Source organism: Haematobia irritans, chromosome 2 (genome assembly GCF_050003625.1).
Source record: "Haematobia irritans isolate KBUSLIRL chromosome 2, ASM5000362v1, whole genome shotgun sequence".
Classification (NCBI taxonomy): Eukaryota; Metazoa; Arthropoda; class Insecta; order Diptera; family Muscidae; genus Haematobia; species Haematobia irritans.
This window is the reverse complement of record NC_134398.1, coordinates 175,156,159-175,173,717: the sequence shown is the minus strand read 5'-3', so window position 1 is coordinate 175,173,717 and position 17,559 is coordinate 175,156,159. Positions and strand designations below refer to the sequence as shown.

Here is a 17,559-nt window from a genome sequence, read left to right as displayed (position 1 = left end):
CCCCACAGGCCAAAGTTTACTACGAATCGGGAGATAGGTAAACATGGACCGATACTCATCGGAAACATGGACTGATACTCATAATTTTCAGTACACTTCTTTATGGTCCTAAAATACCGCTAGATTTCCAATTTCTGGCAAATTGGATAAAAACTACGGTTTCTACAAGCCCAAGAAGTAAAATAATGAGATCGGTCTATATGGGGACTATATTGAAACCTGGACCGATATAGTCCATCTTCGAACTTGGCATCCCTGCAAACAAAAACCGAACCTACGACAAATTTCAGGACGATAGCGTCATTATTGATTACAATAGATAGACAGAGGGACATGGTTATATCGTCTTAGAATTTCTCCCTGAACAAGAATGTATTTACTTTTTATTGTCGGAAATCGATTTTCGATGTGTTACAAACGTAATAACATAATTTATTATACCCCCATCACCATTCGATGGTGGTGGTTATAAAAAAAAATTATTGAGCAAGTGAATTGTATTGGTTTTTGTCTGTGATAAGGATAATTGTGAATGGTTTGTACTGAGAAGTCGGTAATACCACGCATTGTAGTTTATCTGCACACCGTAGATGTCATCACTCAACTGCAAAGTATAGGGACTTTCCCTGGCCCAACTTAAATTTTCTATAGAAATAAAATGTTGACAAAACTATCTATAGAAGTAAAATATTGACAAAAATTTCTATTGAAATAAAATTTTGACAAAATTTTCTATAGAAATAAAATTTTGACAAAATTTTCTATAGAAATAAAATTTTGGCAAAATTTTTTGTACAAATAAAATTTTGATAAAATTTTCTATAGAAATAAAATTTTGACAAAATTTTCTATAAAAATAAAATTTTGAATAAATTTTCTGTAAAAATGAATTTTTGGTAAAATTTTCTATAGAAATAAAATTTTAACAAAATTTTTTATAAAAATAAAATTTTAACAAAATTTTCTATAGAAATAATATGTTGACAAAATTCTCTATAGAAATAAAATATTGACAAAATTTTCCAAAGAAATACAATTTGGACAAAATTTTCTGTAGAAATAAAATTCTGGCAAAATTTTCTATAGAAATAAAATTTTAACAAAAATTTTCTATAGGAATAAAATTTTGACAAAAAGTTTCTATAGAAATAAAATTTTGACAAAATTTTCTATAGAAATACAATTTTGACAAAATTTTCTATAGAAAAAAGTTATGACAAAATTTTTTATAGAAATAAAATTTTAACAAAATTTTCTATAAAAATAAAATTGTAACAATTTTCTATAGAAATAAAATTTAGACAAAAAAATTCTATAGAAATAAAATTTAGACAAAAAGTTTCTATAGAAATAAAATTTTGCCAAAAATTTTCTATAGATATAAAATTTTGCCAAAAATTTTCTATAAAAATAAAATTTTGACAAAATTTTCTATAGAAATAAAATTTTGACAAAATTTTCCATAGAAATAAAATTTTAACAAAATTTTCGATAAAAATAAAATTGTAACACAATTTTCTGTAGAAATAAAATTTTGACGTAAAGTTTCTATAGAAATAAAATTTTGAGAAAATTTTCTCCAAAAATGAAATTTTGACACAATTTTGTATAGAAATACAATTTTAACAAAATTTTGTATAGAAATAAAATTTTAATAAATTTTGTATAGAAATAAAATTTTGACAAAATTTTCTATAGAAACAAAATTTTTTATAGAAACAAAATTTTGACAAAATTTCTATATTGTGACAAAATTTTCTATAGAAATAAAATTTTGACAAAATTTTCTATAGAAATAAAATTTTGACAAAATTTTCTTTGAAAATAAAATTTTGACATAATTTCCTATAGAAATAAAATTTTGACAAAAATTTTCTATAGAAATAAAATTTTGACAAAAAGTTTCTATAGAAATAAAATTTTGACAAAATTTTCTTTAGAAATACAATTTTGACATAATTTCCTATAGAAATAAAATTTTGCCAAAAATTTTCTATAGACATAAAATTTTGACAAAATTTTCTATAGAAATAAAATTTTGACACAATTTTCTATAGAAAAAAGTTATGACTAAATTTTCTATAGAAATAACATTTTAACAAAATTTTCTATAAAAATAAAATTGTAACACAATTTTCTATAGAAATAAAATGTTGACAAAAATTTTCTATAGATATAAAATTTTGACAAAAATTTTCTATAGAAATAAAATTTTGACAAAAAGTTTCTATAGAAATAAAATTTTGACAAAATTTTCTATAGAAATAAAGTTATGACAAAATTTTCTATAGAAATAAAATTTTGACAAATTTTTTTAAAAAAATGAAATTTTGACAAAATTTTATATAAAAATAAAATTGTAACACAATTTTCTATAGAAATAAAATTTTGACAAAAATTGTCTATAGAAATAAAATTTTGACAAAAAGTTTCTATAGAAATAAAATTTTGACAAAAATTTCTATAGAAATACAATTTTGACAAAATTTTCGATAAAAATAAAATTTTGACAAAATTTTCTATAGAAATAAAATTTTGACAAAATTTTCTATAGAAATGCAATTTTGACAAAATTTTCGAAAGAAATAAAATTTTGACAAAATTTTTTAAAGAAATAAAATTTTGTCAAAATTTTCTGTACAAATAAAATTTTGACAAAATATTATATAGGAATAAAATTTTGGCAAAAGTTTAAAAAAAAAATTGACAAAAATTTTTATAGAAATAAAATTTTGACACAATTTTCTATAGAAATAAAATGTTTACAAAATTTTCTATAGAAATAAAGTTATGCAAGAATTTTCTATAGAAATAAAGTTATGACAGAATTTTCTATAGAAATAAAAATTTGACAAAAGTTTCTATAGAAATAAAATTTTCACAAAATTTTCTATAGAAATAAAATTTTTGCAAAAAATTCTATAGAAATAAAATTTTGACAAAATTTTCTAAAGAAATAAAATTTTGACAAAATTTTCTATAGAAATGAAATTTCGACAAAATTTTCTATAGAAAAAAGTTATGACAAAATTTTCTATAGAAATAAAATTTTATGAAAAATTTCCTATAAACATAAAATTGTAACACAATTTTCTACAGAAATAAAATTCAACAAAATTTTCTATAAAAATAAAATTGTAACACAATTTTCTATAGAAATAAAATTTTGTCAAAAAGTTTCTATAGAAATAAAATTTTGACAAAAATTTCTATAGAAATACAATTTTGACAAAATTTTCTATAGAAATACACTTATGCCAAATTTTCTATAGAAATAAAATTTTGACAAAATTTTCTATAGAAAGAAAATTTTGACAAAATTTTCTATGGAAAAAAGTTATGACAAAATTTTTTATAGAAATAAAGTTTTGAAAAAAATGTTCTATAGAAATAAAACTTTGACAAAAGTTTCTATAGAAATACAATTTTGACAAAATTTAGAAATAAATAGAAATAAAAAGTTTTAATAGGTATAAAAAATTTGACAAAATTTTCCATAGAAGTAAAATTTTGGATAAATTTTAACTTTTAAATGATTTTAATGTAATTTGAAAAAATGGTCTGCTGGTACGAATTTTGGAAAAATTTTCTAAAGAAATAAAATTTTGACAAAATCGTCTATAGAAATAAAATTTGTTCACAAAATATTCTATAGAATTATAGAATTTCTATAGAAATACAATTTTGACAAAATTTTCTATAGAAATACACTTTTGCCAAATTTTGTATAGAAATAAAATTTTGACAAAATTTTCTATAGAAAGAAAATTTTGACAAAATTTTCTATGGAAAAAAGTTATGACAAAATTTTTTATTTTTTTTGACAAAATTTTCTATAAAAATAAAATTGTAACACAATTTTTTATAGAAAGAAAATTGTGACATAATTTCCTATAGAAACAAAATTTTGCCAAAAATTTTCTATAGAAATAAAATTTTGACAAAATTTTCTATAGTAATAAAATTATGACAAAATTTTCTATAGAAAAAAGTTATGACAAAATTTTCTATAGAAATAAAATTTTAACAAAATATTCTATAAAAATAAAATTGTAAAACAATTTTCTATAGAAATAAAATTTTGACAAAAATAGTCTATAGAAATAAAATTTTGACAAAATTTTCTATAAAAATAACATTTTGAAAAAATTTTCTATAGAAATAAAATTTCGAGAAAATTTTCTATAAAAATAAATTTTTTACAAAATTTTGTATAGAAATAAAATTTTAATAAATTTTGTATAGAAATAAAATTATGACAAAATTGTGTATAGAAATACAATTTTAACAAAAGTTTTTATAGAAATAAAACTTTGGCAAAAGTTTTTATAGAAATAAAATTTTGATAAAAGATTTTATAGAAATAAAATTTTGACAAAATTTTCTATAGAAATAAAATTTAGATATAAATAGAAATAAAATTTTTGAATAGAAATAAAAATTTGTATATTTATGGGGTATGAGGATATACTCAGTGAATATGACAACATTTAGAGCTGTATCCCTCCCGAATTGATTTCACAATGTATTGGCCAAGCAGGGGACCTATCTCAATAAGAAAGAATTCAAAAAATCCCCAAATTTTTCATAATTAAATCCCTATGTCCCAACTCAAAAATTTCGTTACAATCAACTAAAAAAATCCCCAATACTGGCAACACTGGCCAAGCGATTCAATTTCTTTTGAAGAACGACAATTGCAGTACATATCATCCAATTTCCATTAACGCTGAATTTCATATTCTTTTACATAATTTGGTGTTTTATCAAAAGAAGAAAAGAAATATCATTTCTTTTCAGAAAAGAACAGTCATCTAGGGTGTGCAGACAAACTACTGCGTTTGGACTTAGACGTCTATACATTTCTTGGCCTATGGTAATACCCAGTAATCGAAGTCATTACTCTCATGTGTCCAATAAGATTTTAATCTTCAACGAGTATGAGAATCAATAAATAGCGACAAATAGGAGTTGAGGTATCAGTCCTGTGATAGGTCCGCCAGTGACAATTTTCACCGTTTTCCCGGGTAGTTATACTTTTGTTCACTTCAAAGGAAGTATACTTACTCTCTTCCTTAGGCTTATATTTATAAAATTTCCATTTCCAAATAAATGTATTTCATAATAAAATAAACCCAAAATATTTTTCTTGTCGAAATTGTTGTTATTGTCATTTATTAATAAATTATTCGAGTCAGTTAAGAAATTCACAACTACAACTATGAGAATATATAAAATAAATCTTATAAGTACTAGAATAAGTAAAGATATGTGTGTTGAAAATAATTTCCGTAAATTGGAAAAAAATATGTCCACAAATATTATTTCATTAACAAACGAATGGCAATCTTAAATTATAGTCAGTATAAAACGATGATGGCAACTTCAAGAAATGGAGTTATGAAAATGAGTATGGTAGAAAAAATGCGGCACTTGTTCGTTCACTTGAATCGTTCTCTAGATGGTTGTACAGTTTTCAATAAAACCAAATTAAATTTGAGCTTAGGTGCTTGAGATTTTTGTTCTATAAATTTATTTGTAACTATAATAAAGATTTTAATAAATTAATATAATTTTTAAATCGTCAATGTAGGATGTGGGCAGAGAATTAAGCTGTCAAGTTGCACCACCAACTTAATTAATGCCGAGTTGCACCACCAACTTAATTGATGCCGACGATTTTTGACGAGTTGATGCCGCGCAACTAATCTTAAAGTCAAATTTTATTGATATCCCTTGTGCCTGATTTTTTCTAAATTATTATTATGGAATCGTAGTACTGAATTAGTTTTAATGAAAGCTAATTTTTTTAGCAGAAAAGTGATTGATTGATTGATTAGAGCGGCTACATTTCAGTCGAGAAGAACCGTCGGTGTCGACTTGCCAAAAATCGTCGGCGACAGCTTAAATCGGCGACGCGAATCGCCGACTTCATTCTCCGATCTGAAAAGTCCATACGTTTAGTAGTAATTTGTCGGCCAGCAACTATAGTTCATGGAACCACCATGGAGAAATGGTTAGCTTGCCCACCTTGCATACATAAGGTCTTGGGTGCAACCCCAGTTTCGGCCGAACACTAAACAAATTCAGCGGCGGATTTATGAAGGTGACATTTCTGAAAGTATGAATGTCAGAAACTATCGTTCGGGCAGCCACAATATTGCAATGGTTACTATGCCCGCCTTGTATACATAAGGTCGTGGGTGCAACCCTAGTTTCGACCGAACACTAAAAAATTTCAGCTGCGGATTATCCCCTCTCAGTAAACTGGAAGTGCCCATATGTAATAGTTACTTTTAGTTAATGTGGTATCACAATGGACTGAATAGTCTAAGTGAGCCTGAATCTTAATCTGGCTGCCACTTTAACCTAAGCTAACCTATCCCCTCTCAGTAATGCTGGTGATATTTCTGAGAGTATGAATGCTTCTCTTAGTAATTTTGTATATTCGGCGGCGGATTTATGCATTATGTATCCATTATAATGTGCCGTCCAGACTATAAGTTTATCCGGACGACAGGGTTCTTGTCAAAAATATCCCAGATATTGACCATACTATATGGTATGTTCAACGGCATAATCGATACTGCCGCTTGTTAATGTGGTCGATAACATATTTATCGATTATTTAGTTATCGCCCACAATTCATAGCGATTGGCCACACTGTAAGATTCTTTACAAACACAGCCATTCTGTCCGGATAAAATTATTGTCTTGACCGCGCATAAAATCAAATAGCGGTTATCAGAATGGTTATGAGATTAGTTGTACAATAAATCTTACAATAAAATTTACATATCTTCTGAAAAAGATTTTTGCGAAATTATTGTAGAAATTTAATATTGCATGATTGTGCAACGAAGCTTCAAATTTTTTTCTGTTTTGAATATTTAAATAGTTTTGATTAATTGCCGGCTAAAAACCAGAGATGACTTCATTTTCCTATCCCTCGCCTAAGAATTTGTATGACAATTGTACAACACATCATAAAGTGTAAACGATTCATAACTTAAAATATATGTGATATAAACTATATCTAAATTATACACATTTTTCTTAAGTCTTAAAATTGATACTATGTTCAAATTCCTTTGCGAAAAATTGGTTGAGTTTCCCATTTCTTTTCTAAAAATAATTTTTTTACAAATACTGCAGCTTATGCGTCCCCCAGACTATAAGTGTTTCCGGACGCAATGTCTGTGTTTGTAGAGAATCTTACAGTGTGTCCAATAGATACGAATTGTCGGTGATGACTAAATAATCGGTAAATGTGTTATCGATCCCATAAAAATGCAGCAGTATCGATTATGCCTTCGGACTTAACTTATAATATGGCCAATATATGGGATATGTTCGACACGAGCACTGTCGTCCGGATAAACTTATAGTCTGCACGGTGCATTATTAATTTATTTCGTAGATCAATTTCCCTCAAATCTTGGCTTTCATTTAAATTTTTAAATACTACGTTTCACTAAGAAATCCAAACTTAGCATTCAATTTTAAGCATAATATCCCTTATTTAAGTATACATATGTATTAACACCGAAATTCATTTATTCAATTTGGCTTTTTGTTACATTGCTCGTTTCAAAGACGAAATTTTTCATATATCCTTAAGATTTATGGCAAGATTGTAATAAATTAAATTGTTCTTAGTTTTGTCTATAATCGATATAATTTCTTTTAAATATAAAGGCACTTTTAAAGCACTTAAGTTTCATACACTTAAATTCAAACCTAAATAACTACCCACCCTTACCCAGAAAAAAGAAATGGCTTAAACCCAATACTGATTACGCCTTAGTAAAGGATTACTGGGAGGCGCTGAAGGTGGTGTGGCCGATACAGGTTGTCCAGCACCACCACTATTTTGCGGGACACTTGAATAACCACCAAAATCATTGGCCATATCACATGAAGAACTCCATGTATCATTTTCCAATTGATAGGGATTATAACGTTGTGGCAACATCATTTGTTGTGGATCACATTGATCATCTGTCTCATCTTCATCGGGATCGTAGTCGGGGAAATCATGTTTATATGATTCCACCGGAATGATTTTACAATGGGGTATATTACTGAATCCTGGTAGAGGGGTCGAATTTCCCGTTACAGGCATAGAATCTGCTTCGGAATTTGCATAATGATGATGGCTGAGATGATGTTGAGGACTAACGGATGTTAAGTCGGGAGGGCAGGGTAAGGCAGGAGGTTGATCTTTCGATATATTGGCCTTGTGGCGTTTCAAATAACGGAATTTGAAAATCAACATGATGATCAAAATCAACATGACCAAGATGATGAGAGCACAACCTATGGCCACATAATTCAAGGAGAACCCCGGTGAGGCCCTAGTAATGGTGGTCGAATCATCCACAGCTGTTCGGTATATAATATTCACTGTGGCCTGGGCCGGTTGCACGGTCTTTATGTGCAATTGATAATCGAAACTATCCATATCCTCTGGGGTATTCTCTGCCGATTCATGGGGTATAAAATAAACTACTCCACTACGCAGTTCCTTGAAGGAAAACGAAGTGGTAGGCCTTTCATTCTGTGCATCACTCGATAATCCAGTACTTCGTATAATTTTTCTTATTTGTCCTGTACTCGGAAGACGGGTTATCAAAAATTTCGGATTGAATTTATTCAATTTCAGCGACAATGGATTATCTGGGACCAATAGCGACATTAGTCTTATCTTTTCCCCAGCCGGTATACCTTTCATGGGAATATCGGTAATCTTGATAACCGGTTCCACTTGCACTAAAACATCTACCGTTGCCGCATAATTTGTTCCCGGAACATAGGCACTTACTTGGAAGGTATCATTCGAACGATTCAAATCAGTTTGCATATAATTGATTTGTCCCATTTCCAGCAGATGATGATTAAATCTTAATGTAGGTTGATGTTTCAACACAATGATCCCAAATAATGGCGAATTGGTTATATTGTAAGACATCCTCTGAGGCTGAACATTGGTCTTTATGCCAATATTTTCCACTTTCATTACCGCAGTGGTGGCACCCTGTTGAACTTCGACTGGATATTGTGAGGCCGAAGGTACCATGGAGATGGGAGCAATTTTTATTGTAAATACTTCATAGGCTGGATTGAATTTCCCATCAGAGACAGTAAAACAAAATGTTGTCGATTGTGGTGTTCCAAAGTGCACATAGATAATGCGATCATTATTGATATCAGCTTGGGTAAATTGATTTGAATAGGCCAATAACTCTTCGGCTACACCATCTTTAGAGATTTTCTTCAGTACGCCCAATGTTGGGCCACTCATTATGTCATAGATAATTTCCTCGGGTGGAGTGTCTTTATCTTCGGTTAAAAGTATGTTACGAGTTATTGTTCGATTCTCACCTTCCACCACAGTCATTTGAGGTTGATGTGTAATCAATTTGAAGGGTTGATCGTTGATGGGATTAATCGACACCGGTATTGTAAGATTGCACAGGAAAATGTGTCTGAAATGAGAGCATAGGATTAAATAATATTAAAAACCTGTAAACAGACTTGAAAATACGGTTGGAGTTAATGTAGTAAATAGCATAGCCAGGATGTTATCATGGATATCAGACAAATTCAAGAATATATAAAGCTGTATTAAAAGGAGGAAACCTAAGCTATGAGAAATAATCATGATTCTTCTCATGATGGGGCTATAAGCATCTATAGATGTCATTGAGTGTAAGCTTATGTCGCTTAGATATAGTACTGGATAGTAGAACCATTTTTCTGGGATCCGTTGCTTGGCAGTCCGAATCTTTTATGACATCTCTGAAACTTAATTGTCACTTAAAATAGGAAATTGGCCACAGTGGCAAGGGAACTGATATCCTATGATCTGTCCTGAAATGGATCTAGAAACTCTTGCCATAACTTTATCGGCCAGAGAAACCATACAGCTGGAGAAAGTTTGTTGGCTGCGATTTGTGCCCGTCAATCGTAGAGGCGCCGAATTTCAACAGTTACCCTACATAGGTTATTGACTATGATCTATCTTGCAATCGCTAGTATGGGAGCGAACAAATATAGCTGACGAAGGAGAAATTGTACTGCTAGGTAATAGGACACCCTGATAGAGAACTTCGACTGCGGTCCGCATCAGTCCGAATCCATCGTTATCGAAGATTGCGGACTGCGGTTCATATCAGTCCAAATTCTTTATAATAACTCTGAAACTCAATAGACCAGTTCATATTGACCAGCGTAACCATTGAGCTGGAGAAGGAGAAATGGAACTGGTGAAGGCTAATGAATAGGACCCACTTATTTGCGAAGTTTGCGTCTGTCCGGATCCAAGATAGAGGCTCTGAAATTCATTAGTCACCCAACATAGGCTCTTGGCTATGATCTGTATTGCAGTCTCTGGTATGTCTGCGAACAAATATAGCTGAAGAAGGAGAAATGGAACTGATGGTTGCTGGGGAATAGGACCCCCTGCTAGAGAACTTCGACCGCGGTCTGTATCAGTCCGAATCTATCGTTATCTAAGCTTGTGGACTGCGGTTCGTGTCAGTCCGAATCATTAATGACAACTTTTAGACTCAGTTGTCACCCAATATAAGAAATTGGCCACAGTGACAAGGGAACTGCAAATCCGATGATCGGTCCTGCAATGGAACTAGAAACTCATGCTATGACCTTATCGACAAGCAAAACCATTGTGCTGGAGAAGCCCGATGTATCAGGATCACTTAGACTATTCAGTCCATTGTGATACCACATTGGTGAACTTCTCTCTTATCACTGAGTGCTGCCCGATTCCATGTTAAGCTCAATGACAAGGGACCTCCTTTTTATGGCCGAGTCCGAACGGCGTTCCACATTGCAGTGAAACCACTTACAGATATGGGACTAGTAAATAGGACCATCGTTTTGCGAAGTTTATGTCCGACCGAATCCATGATAGAGGTCTGAAATGCAATAGTCACCTAACATAGGTTCTTGCTATGATCTGTTGTGCAGTCGCTGGTATGCCAGCGAACCAACATAGGTGATGAAGGAGAAATGCAACTGTTGGTAGTTGGGAATATGACCTGCTGTTAGAAAACCTGGATTGGGGTCGGTATCAGCCCGAATCCATCATGACAGTAGCTGACAGTGACAAGGGTACTGCAACCCCTATGATATATCCTGTTGTGGAACCAGAAAGTCGATTATCGAAAATATATAGCTGAGCAAGGAGAAATGGAATTAATGGGTACTGGTGAATAAGACCCGCTGATAGCGAAGTTCGTGGGCTGCGGTTCGTGGCAGCACAAAACCATTTTGAAATTCAATAGTCACCTAATGTAGGTATCTGGATACAGTTACAAGGGAACTGCAAATCCGATGATATGACTTGCAAAAGTTATGACAACACTAAGGATAAAGATAAAGTAACAGGCCGCGGATTCATGTCAGTCTGAATCCATCACGTTAGTTCAGCAAGTCAATAATGGTACATGGCGACAGAACTAGGGATCCACAAACCAAATGCGCTGGCAAGACTAGGAACTATAAACTCGTGGTGCACCTTTGGAGGTGTGCGTTAAGAACTAACACAAATATGCTGCTGGTGTTTCAACCGGAACTAGGAGAGACCGTGGTGCAAAGTGAAACGCCGTTCGAACTCGGCTATAAAAAGGAGTCAGGTGCCCTGCCAACAATAATCGTGCTTCCAACAGAATTATTAGAGTTTGAGAGACATTTATTTTGCTATTTAATAATACACATGGTAAACTGTAATTTCTTTAGAATCGGACCACCTTTTCATAATGTAAACCATTGGCTTCAGAGTCTATAAAAATACTTTATTCAGAAAGCTACCACACCCAAAAGAGGTGGGAGGAATTTCCAAGACATTATTAATTCTGCAGTTGGTCGAATTCTACAGTCTAGAAAGGAGGCACCGTGACTCGTCGACAAGCGTGAATCATAAATCTAAGAAACGAATTTCGAATTAAAAAATTTAGTCGATTAACATAAGTAGGGAATAAGTGAAGAAGTGTGGTTTGAACTCAGATATTGGTTGGAAATATCTTGAATCTCGCAAGTTGGGGCAATAGAAAGGAGGTGGACACTAATCAAATAGTAAATACTACGGAGAAAGTTACCAAGATCATGTCAAACTTAAGCAGCCCGATCGCAAACATAGGAAAACCTCGAAAAGAAATGTTTTGACGGAAGCAAGCAATAGTATACTGTATCAACGTTTTGGACACATTCAAGTCAAGCTCAACAGAGTCCTCTTTCTCCACTAAGTATTCCAAGCCCGTTCCATTGGCTGTGGTTTCGGTAGATAGTAGATAGGAACAGTAGGAATCTCGTTAATCGATTCATGCGCGTCACTAATTAGATGACGAGGTATTTGGCTATCTTAAAAGAGGTAAAATACACTAATATTGCTCCCGAGAACAGCAGTACCGAGAGTAACTTCTGCTGACAGAATGTATTCGGCCGCGGCTGTTCGGGGAATTATTGGGTATGAACCCAATAACATAAATCTACAAATAGATGAGCGTATGCGAATATATGCAAACCGAAAGAAAAGACTCACTAAGGAAGTAGAAGCTGGAAACGATGCGTAAATCGAAACCCTGTGCGATCAAGAAAACACACCGAAGAGGGACAGAAAAGTTATACCCAATATACAAGAGAATACATGGAGGGGTAAATTACTACTTGACGTACATATTAACAGAATACCTGGCCTGGTTATGCATCCAAGGCCTGGTTATGTATCCAAGGCCTGGTTATGCATCCAAAATGGACGTGGGCGTAGCGTGGCGTGTCAGCCGTTTTGTTTTTGATATACGACAGCCCATACAAACGATTACCCAACGTTTCCACAATGTAGACGTGTCGTATGATTCAGAAAAAGAAAAGTTGGCATGTCGTTGTCGTATCAGCTGATCAAAAAAACAAGCGTCATCGATTGAAAGAAGAGGGAAAATGTGTTTAGTGAAAATATAGTTAATTAAAACATACAACTTTGCTGTGTTCGGTAAAAATGGATGAAGAGAAATTAATAGTATGCGTGCAGTCGCATGAATGCATTTATAATAATTTCAGTGCAGAATGCCGACTTCCCGAAAAAAGCAATAAATTGAAAACTTCTTTACTCACACGAGTATGTTTGAAGAAATGTTCATCATCATGTAGTTTTATATTCTTAAACACCTTTTTATGGTAAACATTTTTATTCCAATCTCTATTGATTGGTGATCTTTTTCGACGAGTTTTACACTTCTCATTTTTTCTATATAGTCTCCACAAGTTTAAAAGACTTACATTCACTTCTATGTCACTCCAGTTCATTATGAATTTTAAACAAATCAATCTTTTTTGCGCTTCTTTTTGATAGTTTGTTTATTAGCTTGCCGATCATATGCTACGTTTTTAGGCTAATCGCCAAAAAATCATACGTTGCCGTAACGCTACATTTTTAGATGCATATGCATATTAATCACAAGGGACCTCCTTGTGAATACGAATGGCGTCTTAAATTACGTTGAAATCACTTAGAGAAGTTTTGAGACACTCAGAATTGTCACCAGCACTACTAAGAGCGGATAATCCATCGCAGAAAAACTTTTTGGTGTTTGGTCGAAACTGGTATTGAACCTAGAATCATTCATATGCAAGGTGGACTTGCTAATCATTGCACCACGGTGATGACTGTTGACATCCGCTCACAGAATCAGGTCGTCAATGAAGTAGTCAGTGATAAGAGATAAGTTCACCATATGTCGTGTCACAATGGATTTAATAGTCTAAGTTAGTGTAAAAGTAACCAACTGTCACTATACCTAGCTTAACCTATCATCGGCCTAGACCATAAGACCCCAATCCTTGAAACGGAAAGGAATTCCCGTATGCTGCATTAGTGCATACGAGAATATTTCCCTTCAGCCCTCTTGGGATATTCATGTCTGTGTATAATAATCAAAGCTTTACTTACCCCTGTTCCAAAAATGCCGACATCAAAATGGTATCTTCCAAAGTATCACTGTGATCATGGATATAGTACACCTTCTTTGTGAAGAAATCACTAGGATGAAATTTTTGCATGGGACGGAATTCATGACCCAAACCAATGGATCCGTGACTGGGTTTCTGCAATGCCTCAATATATAACTCGGGATTATTAATACCAGCTCGCGTTTTAAGATATTCCAACATTTTAGAGAAATCCAAATTAATCGGGACCGAACCACCTTCATCAACATTCAATTTAGAAACGGGCAAGAACCGTAAGAGACCTCCCGAAGATACAGAAATTTCGATATTGAATTTCTGATCCAATAAACGATCACTACGTTTGGCAATAACATCGAAGTAGAAGGAATCATTGATACGGAATTCAATGATTACAGCTGTATGTTCATAGAATATACGACCATTATCGATGTCGTCCTGGGTAAATTCTGTAACTTCTCGAGCTTGCCCTGCTCCAGTTTCCAAATATTCATTGACTATCCTTCCCAAATTCGGAGGTACTGTAATATTGTAACGTATCTCCCTTTCCTCATCAGAACATTTGAAATATAAATGATCTCGTAATATTTGTTTCTTAGTCAAGGGAAAGACATGGAGATTTTCATTACGTTCCTCGATAATTTCAATAGGCTTAATGGCTATATTCAAAACCTGTTCTGTGGTATTGAAGAGACCATCAGTGACCATAAAAGACATTTCATTGCGTCTGGAATTTGAGTCATGAATAAAATAGACCAATTCATTGTTGATGTCATTTTGGGTGAAGCTATCGATTTTCGCTTCAGAATCATCTTTGAAAGCCAAATACCCTCCGTAAATGTGATTCACTATGAAGGTGAGATTTTCTGCAGGGGTATCGTAATCACGGGCCACTAAAAGGGATATTTTTATTAAAACTCTGCAGACTATTACAATTCAATTAGACTTACTCAAATCGGTATAGCGTATAACATAACGCCCTCCATTCCAAACCTGTAACCCAGTATTGGTCACAACTGTAGGCTGTTCATCATTTACCGGCACTATGGAGAATTCCAAATCGAAGGGAACACTTTCCTTATTCCTCGCCGTAGCTATTAATGTCATACAATCCGTTGAATTTTCACTACCATTATGAATGTACTGTATAGCTCCCAGATCCAATTGTTTTTGTGTGAATCGTTTCACTTTTGAATTGGATGCAATTATGTATCCAGCTCCTGGTTTCACGGTTATTATGTACTCCAATATTTTACCACGATAATATTCCGAAAAAGGTTGTATATCAGCTGATGAAAGTTGTACCGTTTTACCTTCTACCACAGATATGGTATTGGTGTGCATATACAATTTCTCCGGTATGATCACTATCCGCAACATAAGATTCCTTAGCCAGGTAATACCGTTCGTAACATCAAAGACAAAATAATCACTGGATTGATTAACACCAGCTTGAATGTAGAACATTTTCTCGGTATTTATTGCAGATTGATCGAAAACTTTGCAATTGTATTCATCATCAAATGACATCGATTGCATTTCCAGATAACCATGAAGCGGGGAAGCTGTAACAAGGAATGTTATATCACCGGGTGATATATTGGGATGAACAACCTGCAAAAGAAAAAATGTTATACACATAAAATATTAGTTGCCGAAAATAATTGGATCAGATGGCGTGGAAACCCCATGATAGAGAAGCTATCAAACAAGTCCTGAGACGTTCTATAACGTGACGTTCTACCGAGGCTGGGATTGAACCCGACTTTCAATTTTACCAATTTACTGACCTTCCGATGTGACCATCTCTAAAAGTATATAAATCAGAAGAAAGCGAATTCTTATGTCTTTAAAGAGTACAACTGCATGAGCTTAGGATGTTCCTCTCAGCCATCTAATGATCACTTGCACATCAGTATTTTGAACTGAATCATCAATGGATTTTCAGAGTCAACGAAGAAAATCAAAGCATATTGTCAGTGCAATGTAATATGGATGTCGGTATTGTGAATTGGTGATCAATTTGTAGAGCAATCCGGAACCCCGGAACAAAGAACGACAATCCTGAGTAACATTTAACTATGCAACAATAACTAACGAGTAACAGATCCCAGAGATGCGAAATAATTTTTCAATCCTAAATTTATAGAGCATCCAAAGTCTGAGTCATTGATAGTTTCTTGGTTACCAAATCGACGTTGTAATTTATGAAAACCAAGTAAAAAATGCCATCTCAGCTTTGACGTTGCAAAAATTGAATTTTTTCAATGGTGTAACCAATCCTCAACCTCAAATCTTTAGAGCATCCGGAATATTTTGTCCAAATTTTATTTTTATAGAAAATTTTGTCCAAATTTTATTTCTATAGAAAATGTTGTCAAAATTTTATTTCTTAAGAAAATTTTGTAAAAATTTTATTCCTATAGAAAACTTTGTCACCATTTTATTTCTACAGAAAATTTTGTCAAAATTTTATTTCTATATTATAAAAATTATATAAAATATTATTTCTATTATATAAAATATTATTTCTAATGACAATTTTTTTTCCTATAGAAAACATTTTATTTCTACAGAAAATTTTGTCAAAATTTTATTTCTATAGAAAATTTTGTCAACATTTTATTTCTATAGAAAATTTTCTCAACATTTTACTTCTAAAAAAAAAATTGTCAAAAATTTTATTTCTATAAAAATTTTGTCAAAATTTTATTTCTCTAGAAAATTTTGTCATAATTTTATGTCTAAAACAAGTATATACGGCCGTAAGTTCGGCCAGGCCGAATCTTATGTACCCTCCACCATGGATTGCGTAGGAACTTCTACTAAAGGCTGTCATCCACAATCGAATTACTTGGGTTGCGATAACACTTGCCGATGGCAAGGTATCGTAAAACTTTTTAACACTGTCTTCTAAATTGTAAGTTAGTCCATAAGGGGTATATATTAAACAAAAAAGGCCGATTAAATACGTATATAATTCAGTTTGACAAAATTAAAATAGAAATAAAATTTTGACAAAATTTTCTATAGAAATAAAAACTTGGAAATTTTCTATAGAAATAAAATGTTGACAAAATTTTCTATGGAAGTAAAATGTTGACAAAATTTTCTATAGCAATAAAATTTTGACAAAATTTTCTATAGAAATAAAATGTTGACAAAATTTTCTATAGAAATAAAATGTTGACAAAATGTTCTATAGAAATAAAATGTTTACAAAATTGTCTTTAGAAATAAAATGTTGACAAAATTTTCTACAGAAATAATTTTTTTTCAAAATTTTCTATAGAAATAAAATTTTGACAAAATTTTCTATGGAAATAAAATATTGACAAACATTGCTATAGAAATAAACTTTTTACAAAACTTTCTATAGAAATGAAATTTTGACAAAACTTTCTATAGTAATAAAATTTGACAATTTTTACATGGCTGTTAGAGGCCATATACTAACGAAATGTACCCAATTTCAACCGCATCGGATGACTTTTGCTCCTCAAAGAAGCTCCGGAGGTCAAATCTGGGGATCGGTTTATATGGGAGCTATATATAATTATGGACCGATATGG

The 17,559-nt window shown here is 32.1% G+C and overlaps 1 protein-coding gene across 1 annotated transcript in view; it reads right to left on the bottom strand.

Annotated features, from left to right (window-relative positions):
* Positions 1-5,143: 5,143 nt before the first annotated feature.
* Positions 5,144-17,559, bottom strand: part of kon (chondroitin sulfate proteoglycan 4-like protein) — a 123,504-nt gene continuing 111,088 nt past the window's right edge. Inside the window, exons 11-13 of the mRNA XM_075296868.1 lie at positions 14,938-15,601; positions 13,971-14,880; positions 5,144-9,489 (exon numbers count right to left, since the gene is read on the bottom strand). Of these exons, the coding sequence (XP_075152983.1) occupies positions 7,782-9,489; positions 13,971-14,880; positions 14,938-15,601 (3,282 nt within the window). The 3' untranslated portion in view covers positions 5,144-7,781. The remainder of the gene's footprint in view (positions 9,490-13,970; positions 14,881-14,937; positions 15,602-17,559) is intronic.